The sequence below is a fragment of the Sycon ciliatum genome, chromosome 6 (assembly GCF_964019385.1).
Source record: "Sycon ciliatum chromosome 6, ocSycCili1.1, whole genome shotgun sequence".
Lineage (NCBI taxonomy): Eukaryota > Metazoa > Porifera > Calcarea > Leucosolenida > Sycettidae > Sycon > Sycon ciliatum.
This window is the reverse complement of record NC_088648.1, coordinates 2,916,211-2,930,186: the sequence shown is the minus strand read 5'-3', so window position 1 is coordinate 2,930,186 and position 13,976 is coordinate 2,916,211. Positions and strand designations below refer to the sequence as shown.

General features: G+C 52.7%; 2 protein-coding genes across 2 annotated transcripts; both read left to right on the top strand.

Annotated features, from left to right (window-relative positions):
- Nucleotides 1-997: 997 nt before the first annotated feature.
- LOC135819072 (uncharacterized) lies at nt 998-2,995 on the top strand. Its single transcript, XM_065332223.1, has one exon. It carries the CDS (start codon nt 998-1,000, stop codon nt 2,993-2,995), a length of 1,998 nt encoding a protein of 665 aa, XP_065188295.1.
- A 5-nt stretch (nt 2,996-3,000) lies between these two features.
- Nucleotides 3,001-5,945, top strand: LOC135819071 (uncharacterized). The gene is made up of 2 exons (XM_065332222.1): nt 3,001-4,467; nt 5,550-5,945. The coding sequence occupies exons 1-2, from the start codon at nt 3,001-3,003 to the stop codon at nt 5,943-5,945; spliced, it is 1,863 nt and encodes a 620-aa protein (XP_065188294.1).
- The last annotated feature ends 8,031 nt before the right edge of the window (nt 5,946-13,976 follow it).

Below are 13,976 nucleotides of genomic sequence, written 5' to 3'. Positions count from 1 at the left end.
TTCAAATAAACATTAAAAAAATATATATATATATATATTGACCAGAAAATTGGGTGCATGTAAGTTAATTCTCCCTGCCACGTCGGTATACTAAAATATTAATGGTGGTGGGTGCTTTGCCATTTTATGTGTAAAATAAGCCCCTGAATGGACGAGGGGGGCAGTGAATTGCTTCCGCAGGGCCTTTGGATGAGGTCAGGCCGTCTTGCTATCACTAAAGACAATAATGAAGAACAGTAGGTAACAGGAATACACTCTGCGAGAACGAAAACATGGCTGCGATGCTATGCTACCTATCCAATTCTACCGTATGACACAGGCACTAGTTCAAAACACAGCTTTCACAGCATACCGGTACAATGCAGTTGACAGATTACTTTTCATCCACTAGCATTCCTTGAAGTGATATCTATCAAATTCAGAACATTGATGACCGAATATCTCAGTTTGTGATGCCATTTTACACATTTGTTAAAATTTAATAATGACACACCAATGATTTGAATCCTGAGAATACTATGAAAGTAGGGCATGATAAAGACTGTGAGAGTATGCATGGTATTCGTTGCTCTAACTTCTATCTTACATTCCTTGTTGCACCCGCAGGCTACCATGGCTCATTGATGGTCTCCCGACATGTAATACATTCCCTTTGACTTTGTGTCACCGCCAGATCCTGTTACTTCTGGTGTCCGTTTCATGTTCATTGCTCGCTTGCGCGCTGGCATGCAACTGGCGTGCTCTCATGCGTACAGTGCGTACAACGAAGAACTACATCAGTTCCAGTTAGTTTTAGAGTTGGCCGTGGAACAAACTTGTGCTTTTCGCTCTCCCACATTCTCTGCTTCTTCTCCAATAATTATATGAACACTGTTCGCCAAAGAACTCGTTGTGGACGTTGTTGTGAGTGCGTGTCCGGGAGTGAGTTGGGGCGGTCGTGATTATCTAACAGCTTGGTGCCGAAACCCGGTTTGGTGGAGTAGCAGTGTGCAATACGATGTCGACGTTGAAGTTTGATAGTTTTGTTCGGCCGTTTCGTGGAAAAGGTGATAACCTTGCTGCGTTTTGGTCTAAGTTCCTGGTCCTTGGAGAACTGCACAAATGGGACTCGGAGGAAAAACAGATGGCGCATCTGCCATTGTTGCTGGATGGTCCGGCGTTCCTGGTGTTTGACCAGTTGTCCGCAGAGGATCGGAAGAAGACCGCGGCGGTGAAGGCTGCTTTGGAGGCTGCGTTCGCGCCCAGCCCGGCGGAGTCCTACCATCTATTCGTAGGGCGGCAGCTGGCCCTGGATGAGCCTGTCGACGCCTACGTAGCAGACCTGACGCGCCTGCTGACATTGTCAGGCCACAAGGTTGCTGCGGATGGGAAAGACCCGTTGCTCGTGGAGCAGTTGATCAGCGGTCTACCACACGAGTATGGGAAAACCGTCCGGCTGGCCAACGCCATGAAGAGCCTTACCGTCGCGGAGCTGACTGGACAGGTGAGGACGATGCAGTCAGCGGCAGGGGTCGCTCAGGCGGTGGCTGCAGCCCGATCTGGTCCCCCGCCCCAGAGTCAGTCGCTGATGTGCTATGGCTGTGGCCAAGTGGGTCACATGCGCCGTAGCTGCCCGAATCAGCAGCGTCGTGGCGGTGGACAGCGCGGTGGCGGTGGACAGCGCGGTGGCGGTGGACAGCGCGGTGGCGGCGGTGGGCCCCCGCAGTCGACTTGGCCAAGGACGACCACGGATGCTCCAGCCAAGAGGAGTGGACCCACGTGCTATCGCTGTCATCAGGTGGGCCACCTGAGGAAAGACTGTCCTCAGAGGTCAGATTCTGGACGTGTGGCCGCCACAGCACCAGCCCCGGCAGCGTCGCACCCGCGGACGGATTTCTGCCTGGCTATGCCCCGGCCTTCGTCGCAGCTGATTCGAGTTGCAGTGGAGGTGCAGGTCGAAAACGCGCATTGGAGCCGCCAAGCGTCGGTTGTCGACACGGGTTGCACTCGGTCCCTGATCGAGTGGCCAGTTGTCCAGCAGCTGGGTATGCAGTCCAGCCTGAAGGAGACCAGCGACCGGCTGATCACGGTGGACGGCACACCCTTGGACGTCACCGGCAGCGTGGACATGACGCTGAAGCGCGAGGATGGCTCGGTCTACCTACCGACGATCAAGGTTTCGTTGCTCGTCGTGCCGAACCTCGACGCCCTCAACACCGATATCGTGATCGGATCGGACATCGTGTCCCAAGTTGGTGGTGTCAGCATCTCCCATGATCAGCCGGGAGGCCAGTTATCGTCTGTTGTATTCGGCCCCGCACGTGACGTCGCCTCGGCCGGCGTGGCGGCTGCCACGGAGAAGCTGTCACGGCATATCTCGGTCAGCGACGGCGATGGCCAGGTCACGCTGCGGATGGACGACATTGAGGCAACCTGGCGCGACGACCTAGGCTTCTGGGAAGCCACCTGGCGATGGAAAGCCGACACGGAGCCGTCTCTTCCTCTTGGTTCTGGTGTTGGAGAATATCCGCGCAAGAAACTCAACCCAGAGCAAGAGCAGCAGTTCGTCAAGGAGGTCCAGATGTGGCGCGAGAACGGCTGGCTGGTCCCGTACGACCGTGAAGCGTTCGGTGAACCGGCCTGTGTTCTTCCACTGATGGCTGTCGACCAGGCTCACAAGGCGTCAACTCCCGTGCGGCCGTGCTTAGACTACCGCGCTCTGAATGAGTGTCTTGTGTCGCACCCAGGCCTGGATGCGCCGGCTTGCGGCCAGAAGCTGCGCGAGTGGCGACTCGGGGACGGTGATAGCGCCCTCCTTGATCTGAGCAAGGCGTACCTCCAGATCCGGATGGCTCCCCGTCTGTACCGCTATCAAGCGATCGTGTGGCAAGGAGAGTTGTTTGCCATGACGCGCATGGGGTTCGGCCTCAACGTCGCGCCGTGTTCAGCTGGTGTGGCAAGCTCGTCAGCCATTACCCCGTCTGTGCGTGGCTGCGACCGACGACGAATTGGCTGAAGCGGATGATCGGCGAATCCGTCGGCTGGGATATCGCCGTGCCACCTCGTCTGCTGCAGCTCTGCCGCGACATCCAGACCCAAGTCAACGAGCACGATCCGGTGCGTGGCGTATGGTCGGTGCAGCATGACGACGCAACGGAGTGGCACGTGTGGTGCGATGCGTCGGGAATCGCGCTGGGTGTCGTGGTGCAAGTCAACGGCGAGGTCATCGAGGACCGCAGCTGGCTGCGCCCGGCTGACGACAAACGGCATATCAACATCGCTGAGTTGGACGCCGTCATCAAGGGCCTCAACGCGGCTGCCAATTGGCCTGCGCGGAAGATCCGCCTCCACACGGATTCCAAGACCGTGCATGGCTGGCTTCGTCAGATCCTCGGGAACGAGCGCCGCGTGAAGGTTGGCGGGCTCCACGAGCTGCTCGTCAAGCGTCGGTTGCAGATCATTGACGACATCGTCGCAACAGCTCGCCTTGACGTGGAGGTGGACTGGGTTCCGTCAGAACAGAACCTCTCCGACCAGCTCACGCGCGTTCCGACGTCCTGGCTGGCCTGCACATCGGATAACAGCGTGACGGATGTTGCTGCCAGCCTCGCCATCATGCCGAGTCTGTCGATGGCCGAGATCCTGGCCGGGCAGGAGGACGACGGTGCACTCCAGGCAGCGAAGGCCGCAGTGATCGCTGGGGACGACCTCCCGCCTGACAGCGGCTTCCGGAACATCCGCGGTCAGCTGCAAGTTCAAGACGGCGTCTTGCAGCGCAGCGTCAAGCTTCCGCCGAACGACGTCAAGTGCGTTCCTGTGCTTCCTGCTGCGCTGGAGGAGCAGGCCGTGCGTGCAGCCCACCAGGTGTCTGGCCATAGTGGCTGGGAGGCGACGTGGCAGTTGCTTCGATCCCAGTGCCATTTCTTGGGCATGGGACAGCGCTGCCAAGCGTTTGTGTCCGGATGCAGCAGCTGTCAAGCCGCCAACCCACGCCGCGGAGAGGCGACCGAGCCCACTCGTCCGGTATCAGCCAACGGCCCCTGGGATGTGGTGCACATCGATACCCTCGAGCTCGGCGTTAACCGGTCCGGGCGTTACCACTGCGTGTTGGTATGCGTGGATGCATTCACCAAGTGGGTCGAGGTGGTTCCCCTCAAGCGTCATGACGGCATCTGTGTGGCTAGAGCTTTCGTCGACGTGTGCTCTCGGTGGGGTCCTCCTCGCGTGGTTCGATCCGACAACGGCACAGAGTTCAAGAACGCTGTCATGTCTTCCGTCTACGAGGCGTTCGGCGTTCATGTCTGCTACGGCGCGGCACGTCATCCCCAGTCGCAAGGCGTGGCTGAGAGGTTCAACCAAACCCTGTTGACCCTCGTGCGGAAGGTTCTGGATGAGGCGCACGACTGGGAACAGGAGCTGGCGATGCTCCTGTACTACTATCGGATCCGGCCACACAGCGCCACCAACGTCTCCCCGATGGAGGCCATGGTTGGTTGGCATCCCCGTGGCTTGGTCGTGGATCGGCCTCAGCACTCGTATTCAGCTGGCTCATGGGTAGACGACCTCCAGCAGCGGGCAGCGGCGATGCGAGACTACACGTCAGGCGAAATTACTGGTCAGTCGGCGTCACACATTTTTCACAAAAATTTGCGTTTCACCTGCTGGGAGAGTATGCGTGTACTCGAGTCTCATCCTGAGCCCGTTTTTTTCTTCTTTTTTTCAGCTCTAGTATAGCTGTATTTTTCATTGCAAAGCCGTCCTCGATTGTTGTGTTCGTTGTTCAAACGAAGTGGACATTCAATCATGAAGGCAGAGGACATAGGAGCCTGATTGGAGTTTCTCGTGGCATAGGACGGCCACACAGAGACACTTTGGGATTTTCTGAATATAAAATACCGTACGCACGATGCTGAGATGAATTTGTGCGATATCAAATTGTTTGTGATCTACCACATCGAGCAGAACGGGATCCAAACACAAGCTTACCGACGGTTAGGCTGCCGACCTGACTGGACAAATGATCCCTGGCTTCACCAGACGCCAGAAGTCGGACACCATGTCCTTTGTCGCGACATCCATCTCCAAAAAGAACTCCATCTTCGTCGTGAAAAGGCTTGAAATACTCAATATTCAACTGAGATTCGCGGACTCGCGCTTTCTCGGATCGATTAATTTCCTGCTGGAACAGTTGCAGGGCAGCTTCCCGCCACTGTTTCAACAGGCGATGGCTCCAAAGCATGCCTGGAACAAGCCATATCGAGGTTGCAAGCCACCCCTCTCAGCAAAAAATTCGAAGAAATTCGAAATTTCAATGGTGGAAGATATACTATGAAGAGAATTTCAAAAAGTATGTTTCGCGGAGCGATCGCTCAACCTACGTCATTCAAACTTTGTAGGATGGTTCAGACGTACATGCTAGGCATGGAACCACAGGCGATGATGCCATAGCTGACACACAGAGTAACACACACAGCAGAATCGTGTGCACAGATACTAAATTAGTGGACGTCGTCATCTTCTTCCCGCTGATCTCGAATGTACTATGACGTGCTATTTCGCCTGACGTCGAGTCTGCGCTCGGCCGCTTCGACTTCATCGACGAGCCGACACCGAGCCGCTTGACTGTTGGCGATGCTGTCATGCTTCGCCGGCCTCAGCGCTGCCAGAAGCGCCTAACCCCGTACGAGCCTGGTTGGCAAGTTATGTCGATTGTGGGCCCCTCGACGGTGGTGGTTCATCGGGTCGACGGCACCGGCCGTGACAAGATCGTGAATGTCGACTTATTAAGGCGTGCCGCCGAGGACGATCTGCCGCCCCCGCCGCCCGTCGCTCCGGGTGCCAGCGATGAAGCCGAGTCGGGCCCTGTTCCGTCTCTGGTATTGAGCGTTGACCCGGTCACGCCGCCGCCTGCTGCAGGCCCATCATTGCGCGACCGGTCTACGCTTGTGCGACCTGCTCGATATTGATGATTATGTTGTAGCTATTCGGTAGTGACATGAGTCACTAAGGGGTGATGTGAGAGTATGCATGGTATTCGTTGCTCTAACTTCTATCTTACATTCCTTGTTGCACCCGCAGGCTACCATGGCTCATTGATGGTCTCCCGACATGTAATACATTCCCTTTGACTTTGTGTCACCGCCAGATCCTGTTACTTCTGGTGTCCGTTTCATGTTCATTGCTCGCTTGCGCGCTGGCATGCAACTGGCGTGCTCTCATGCGTACAGTGCGTACAACGAAGAACTACATCAGTTCCAGTTAGTTTTAGAGTTGGCCGTGGAACAAACTTGTGCTTTTCGCTCTCCCACATTCTCTGCTTCTTCTCCAATAATTATATGAACACTGTTCGCCAAAGAACTCGTTGTGGACGTTGTTGTGAGTGCGTGTCCGGGAGTGAGTTGGGGCGGTCGTGATTATCTAACAAGACACTTTCCAAAGTGGGATCATTCCCATTTTTTGACACAACGGGCATGAAGGATAGCACCGCCACCTGCAACAATTCATTTGGACGTACTAGTAGCTTGCCTAGAAGTGGCTGAAAAAACGCCACTTTACAACCATGCCAAATCACCCCGTATAAGATAATAATAACGCGACCTTCCCTAAAAAATAACTTTGAAATTTCCTGTAAGAATCACATAATTATAATTATGAAATGCCAAGTTCGCAGCAACTCCTCGTAGAAACTCATCCTTCGTCCCGGTCTCAAACGACCGGAGTATGGTACGGAATCGCTTGTCCCGATCTTCATACTTCCTCCCCTTCTTCGGAGCCTCATGACCTGCATTTTCCCTCTCCACACACTGCTCCATCATTGCCTGCTCGACAAAAATACCATCCAGGAATTTCCAAATTGTGGGATGATGGCAGTCGACGGTAGGCGAAAACTTACTGTGCCACCCTTCCTTCTTGACTGTTATTCGTTCTGTCTTCATTTTGTAGAGTGCTGTCGTGGACATTTCACAATGGAGGTGGGAATAGTGGCGTTCTGCGTTGACCATTGTGCCGCCGGAAGGGTACCAATGTAACTCTTCTCGAAGTACTCTAGGCTGGGATCCATTTCTGGCGACAACGTGTCTTCCAAGTGAAGGAAGAATTCGACAATATCACCAAGTGGTACAAATGCGAGGGCTGCTAACTTCCGCACTTCAAGGGCGAATGCTACATTGGTGGTGTACCTCTCCTGAAGACCAGCACTCTGCACGTGTCGGAATATGTTCTGGCTGAGATGGAAGTAGCAGCCGTGAATTTGACAGTCTGGGAACTTCATCTGCATTGCGTTCATTGCACCCTTCCCAAAGTTCATCATCACTGTTTGAGGTTGGATGCCGTCTTTAGCTTGTATGATGACGTCCAGAAGTCTCTCGTAGGTCTGCTGGGTCTTGTTGGGAAGCAAAGCGTATAGAAGCGGCAGGAAGTAGCCATGAAGTGGTGTACAGCTGGTAAAATAGGTCGTGAATGTACCATCACTATACCAGCTTCCACAGTCGTCAAGCATGTCGAGGTTCTCCTGCGTACAGAACACAATAATTCTGTTGTCTGCAGTTTCCGGTCCACTGTCGTAGAGAAGGAAGACGTCCCCACCCTTCGTTTCTTGATAGCGCTCCGGCAGCTGGAGGTCTTTGCCTGGGTTCGGCGGAACGTTCTGAACCCGCAGGCGATCTCGTTGCGATTGCCGCTTTTAAGCGCAGCTGCCAGACTCCAAGTCACTTAAAAGTGACTTGGAGTCTGGCAGCTGCACTGCCACTGCAAACGAAGCTTCCGCTAGCCCACCGTTTACAATTTGAGACGTTGACTCCACTGTCTCTTGGCTATGTACAGTAATGGCATCTCTCACAGCAGCCACCTCCTGCCTCTCAGCCTCTGCGGGATGGTTGTGGTCACCGACCAAGGCCACTATTCTCCTCTCCGACATCTTCGCTCTCCCTTTACAATGCGTCACACCTCCAGTAACTTATGTCTCTGGGCCCGTCTTTCACGTAGCCATATCCACGAAAGACTACTTTCTCTCGTCCTCGCTCTGTTTTTGTAATCTGTTAAAGAATCCATGGTGTAGTGATTCCACCACGACACTCGTATCCATAACCAAAACGATTTTTTCTATTCAACTGTGAGCTTTTATAGCCAGAGCATGTTTCAGCAGTGGCATCAGTGTGATATCAGAAGCAGCCAATCAATGAAAAGTAACCACACTGCTAAGCTGGTGTGGCTGTGAATTGTTGCGCTATGAGTTGGTGTGGCTGTGAGTTGTCTTGGCTGTGACTTGTAAGGGTTTCCAGATTATTCGCAAGAAATTGCGTATTATTGAGATACAAGATACTGTTCTCGAGCATCAAGATTCAAATCCAAAAAATGATGCTATGTGGAGGCCGACTGTGGCCTGTGGAGGCCGACTGGAGTGAATGCCCCAGCTGGCCTCTCGTTTGTCAGTGGTTTATTTATTATTTTTTATTTGAAACTCGGATGTTGAGCCATAAATAAATGTTGAAGAGAAAAGGACATATCGATACGAGTTAAGAGTAACTCTCCATCACTGTAACATGATACTATATACAGTCAGAAAGTGCAATAACTAGGCACATAACTGACAGAGTACTGAAACATTCGACGTCCTGACACCTAGCTTCAACACATCTCCGTAGCGCTAACCGACAGCCTTCCAACTTGGAAGGTTCAAGGTTATGGAAAGACCAAAGAGGGGAAGGCAAGCGCAACGAAAATGAGCAAAAGCTACAGTCCCAACGGAACAAAGAATGTCGATTGTTACTGGACGATGCCGAGACCAGTACGATATTTGACAAAGCGGTCTAACTACAATTCGAAGCAGCAAAGCAGCACACCACCCAACTTGGGTGGGTCATAAATATCAAAGATAAATAAAGAAAGGGAAGCTTTGCGAAAACGAATTGTACAAGCCGAAAGCCAAACTCCTACAGTACTCCTCATGCATGACATTGTGATGGACTAGTTGACTACAAAACAAGTTGTTTCACACGACGTACGTTTCGTTTCGGCTTGTACAATTCGTTTTCGCAAAGCTTCCCTTTCTTTATTTATCTTTGATATTTATGACCCACCCAAGTTGGGTGGTGTGCTGCTTTGCTGCTTCGAATTGTAGTTAGACCGCTTTGTCAAATATCGTACTGGTCTCGTCATCGTCCAGTAACAATCGACATTCTTTGTTCCGTTGGGACTGTAGCTTTTGCTCATTTTCGTTGCGCTTGCCTTCCCCTCTTTGGTCTTTCCATAACCTTGAACCTTCCAAGTTGGAAGGCTGTCGGTTAGCGCTACGGAGATGTGTTGAAGCTAGGTGTCAGGACGTCGAATGTTTCAGTACTCTGTCAGTTTTGTGCCTAGTTATTGCACTTTCTGACTGTATATAGTATCATGTTACAGTGATGGAGAGTTACTCTTAACTCGTATCGATATGTCCTTTTCTCTTCAACATTTATTTTTTATTTATTTATTTTTTTACTTTTATTCACAAACCCAACTCGTAAAATAAATAATTATGTGGACAAAAACAAACAGCTACTGCACTGAGCAGGGGCTGCACTGGGCAGCAGTGATGGTGAGGTTGCTACTAGACCTGTTAGTACGGAGGATTAGCAAGACGAAATTCGCGTTCGCGTTCGCAAACATTTTTCAGTTCGCGAACTGGATTGCGAACTTTCGCATTTTTCGTTCGGAAAAGTAGTCGGAACACGAATCGTGGATTCGTGTCAGGGCAGTCATAAATTTACCACGCTGTACTGCCTACGTCGTGTCAACATCATGCATGTGCGAATTCTGTTTGCTAATCCTTCTCATAACGCGAATTCCGTCACTGAGTTCGACTTTCTTTGGAGAGCGAACGCGAACGCGAATTTCGTCTTGCTAATCCTCCGTAGTATCACACTCACGACTACAAGTTTCCTGGTGTGCATCGACATCGGCATCAGTGGGGCCTCCCGCTGTCGATCCTGTTGACGGGCAGACAGGTCGGTGTGAATCCTGAACGGCAACCAAACCTGTCGGAGTGTCGCGTTGGGGGATCTCGGCGGTGAGTCTCGCCTCGCCTGCATACATGGACATTGCAACATCATAATAATAAACAACATACATGTACTTTCCATTGGCATCAGTATTCCGCCTAAGATTTTCGTCGCCTGTGTGGTGTGTTTCTCCACTAATGAGCGCGTACTATGATTATTTATCGCTGTTCTCACACTTTACCATTTTAGCAGCTTGCATATGCCATTGATATAATTATGTGGAAAGCGCGCACTTGCGCCATTTCGGTTGGTTGGTTGGTTTTATTTCACTTCGCACATTCAAACGGGATGACGACCCAATAAAATGACGGCGAAGGCTTAGCCTAGAAGTGGCTATGGAAGAACATAGTAAAAGCTATGGAAGCACATAGTAAGAGAATAGGATACTAATAACTGCGGGTAAACGGGGGGAGAGAGAGAATACGATGTATCTGTGATACTACGTGCGGGTTACTGAACTGCACGGGGAGGGAGAGCAGAGCGATCAGCAGCAACTCGAACTACTCCCTACAGGCGTATGGTACACATGCATGCTTAAACTCAGGTAGCCGGGAATTGTGCGGACCTCACCAGGGAGAGCGTTCCACAGCAGAGCACCAGCAACAGAAAATCTCCGCTGACCGCGGCGGCTACGGTTTGCCTGGCTTAGTAGGCCATTTGACTGCTGATGGCGGGTAGGGGTGCCTTGTGCCGGGGTCAGAAGCTGGGCGAGCACAGGGCTGGTGCGGGCGTGGATGCACCGCCAGATGGTGAGCAATATTTTCTGCCTGTAGAGCTCGCTGACACGGTACAGGGAGTGAGCAGTGAGCAGCGGCTGCATGGCTGTCCGGGGCGGGTTGCCATCGATACAGCGGATGGCTCTGTTTTGCGTAGTTTGCAGTCATTTCAGTTGACCCTCTCGCATTGCGGCTGAAAAACAGCAGGAGCCATAAAGCAGGTCGGGCATCATGACCGCCTTCACATACACCTGACGAGAGCGTCTTGATAGGCTTCGGCGTGCCCGCCACAAGGCGCCAATTTTCTTGGCAACCTTGGTGACCACATAGTTTACATGGGTGTCCCAATCTAGGCGATTGTCAAGGTGAACGCCGAGGTAGCGTGCAGAAGACGCTGAGGGGAGGAGACAGTCGCCGCTTTTGACTGTTACTTCCTGTACATGCTGCTGGGGAGAGATAGTCAGAACCTGGCTCTTGGTGGCGTTCACGATGAGGCCTCGGGACTTCAGCCAACCGGCCAGAGCAGTTGCCGCTGTGGTGAGGGTTCTGGACGCTTCCGCCGCTGAGGCCTGGGAGTCGTACAGGGCTATGTCATCTGCAAATTGTACACTTGGCACAGGCGAGGAAACCAAAGGGACAGCGCGTGTGTATATACTGAAGAGGACAGGGCCGAGAACAGAGCCTTGGGGCACTCTGCAGGTGCAAGCCAGAGCAGGGCTGGTTGAAGGCGAGATGAGGATCTGCTGCTTGCGGCCGGACAAGTAGTCGACGAACCAACTAAGGGCTTTTCCAGAAATTCCAACCGCAAGGAGGTCTTGAATTAACTTGTCGTGGTGCACTTTATCAAAAGCCTTCGACATGTCTAGTGGGCACAGCCCTGTGGTCTTGCCACTGTCTCTCGCCTTCTGCAGATTATCAGTCAGCACACAGAGGGCGTCTTCCGTGGAACATTTCTTGCGGAAGGCAAATTGTGTTTCGGGTAATGCCTGGGTCAAGTCCAAATGACGAACTAACTGGTGTTGCACTACCCTCTCCAGCAACTTGGACACTATTGGGAGAAGGGATACAAGTCTATAGTTGGTGGGGACTGATGGGTCACCGGCCTTGTACAGTGGCACGACAGACGCCAATTTAAATGCGGATGGAATGGTTCCAGTCCTCAGCGAGGTGCAGAACAGCACAGCAAGAGAATATGAAAGCAAGTCAGCACACTGCTGTAGCAGAGAGCCCGGAATGCCGTCACTACCTGTGGCTTTCCGCGCATCCAACTTCTCAAGGAGACGTCGGACGTCAGCAGGAGTTACAGGATCAAGTTCGGTCAAGGAGACGGGTCCAGCGGGACCGTGCGGGGTACAGAGTTGTTCAGGACGGTTGGGATCGGTGACAATGGAGTGGAACGTGTCGGCCACCTCGCTGATGCTACAACTTAAGCGATCAAACCCAGCAAGTGCGCATTGGCCCCACCTACAGTGTTGCTGCTAAGTGCTCATCTGGTGTACCTCAGGGCTCGGTCCTAGGACCGATCCTGCTTAGCATGTACACCCGTGATGTCCCTGCCATAGCCCATCCTGCTCCATCTCTGCAATTTGCCGATGACATTGCCGTGCACTGCCACAGAAAATCAGTGCTAGCCACATCAGCCTGCCTATCAGGGGCCGTCACCAACGTCGCTGACTGGCTCAAGCATCGACATCTGCTTCTAAATGACAAGAAGAGCCAGGTCCTGTCAATTGTACCACAACGCAATGCGGGTCAGCATGTCGCTGTCCGTTGCAACCAGACAGAGCTTCCCCTGAGCCCAACAGCAAGGTACCTCGGCGTGACCCTTGACGCCGCTGTGAAGTGGGACCCCCATGTTGACGCGATGGCGAAGAAAGTTGTGCAGAAGATTGGAGCATTGTGGCGGTCCCGCAGATGTCTGAGCCTCAGTAGTTGCATCCAGTATGTGAGGTCAGTCATCATGCCTGACCTCCTATATGGGTCTAACGCCTTCTCTTCCTCCCTCAAGGTTTCGCAGCTTGATCACCTTCAGGTCCTGCAGAACCGAGCGGCGAGAGCGGTATACGGTTTGCCGCCTCACACCTCGGCTCAGCCTCTGCTCGAACGGATGTCCCTGTACAGAGTTTGCGAGTGCTACGCCCAGAAGCGGCTCGTCCTGGTGTGGCGCTGTGTCAATGGGAAAGCCAGCAGTGTCCTCCAGGACCTATTCTCACCATCAGCTGGCAGCACCACCCGGCACCAGGTTTCCAGGGGCCTCACTGTCCCCTCGGCACAGTCAGAAGCCGTCAGATTTCGCCTGGCCTTTCAGGCAGCCTTGGCCTGGAACGCTCTCCCAAGGAGTGTAAGGGAGATCAAGGCTGCCCAGCAATTTAAGCTTGCCTCCATCCCCTACACCTTGCAATGAATGCTCTGTCTGACTTTTCCCGTCCACACACCACGTCATTTACTCTTCTCTGCGTGCTTGTGTGCTTATGAACTCTTTGTGTTCCCTCTGTTGACGCTTCAAAATCGCTCTATTGACACTGCAAAATCGCTCTGTTGACGCTGCAAAATTGCATATCATCTCCCTTCCTCCCTCCCTCCCCCTCTCTCTCTCTCTCTCTCTCTCTCTCTCTCTCTCTCTCTCTCTCTCTCTCTCTCTCTCTCTCTCTCTCTCTCTCTCTCTCTCTCTCTCTCTCTCCCCCCGTAGCTCTCTCCCATTTGAAATTCGCTTCCATAGAATTGGGCACCATTGCCCGTTTGGCCTTGCGAAGTAAAATAAAAATCAACAACAACAACAAACAACAACAACTAGGATCTTGGCAGCGACGTGAACGCCCAGTGACTGCATTTAGAATGGACCAAGACTTCTTAGGGTTGGCCACATTTTCTTCGCACTGACGGGAGAAGTACTCGTTTCGCTTGCGCCGATACGCGTTCCGAGCAGTGCTACGTGCTTGTTTAAACTCTGCATACAGTGTGCCGTTTGTCCTATCCTTCCGCCAACGGCTGTGCAGCCGCCGTTTACGCTGTTCGAGCTGGTGCAGCTCTCTGTCAGACCAGGGAGGTATCGCCCTCCGGGAAGGCTTAGAGTTGTGCAGCGGGGCATGCTTGTCCAAAACGTTCAGGAACTTAGTGTGCCACTCTTTCCACATGTGATTTACATCATTGTGATCCGAAAAATCATGTAGAGAAGCCTCAAGGATATCTTGCCGAAAAGAGTTAATGTCAACGCCACGTATATTCCTGGTCAGCCGCGACGTCGTGG

Excerpts from the sequence above, each read along its gene's own strand:
- LOC135819072 (XM_065332223.1), top strand. The coding sequence starts at position 998 with ATGTCGACGTTGAAGTTTGATAGTTTTGTTCGGCCGTTTCGTGGAAAA.
- LOC135819071 (XM_065332222.1), top strand. The coding sequence starts at position 3,001 with ATGATCGGCGAATCCGTCGGCTGGGATATCGCCGTGCCACCTCGTCTG. Across the intron at positions 4,468-5,549 it reads TCTCCCCGATGGAGGCCATG|TCTGCGCTCGGCCGCTTCGA; the intron begins GTTGGTTGGCAT and ends CCTGACGTCGAG.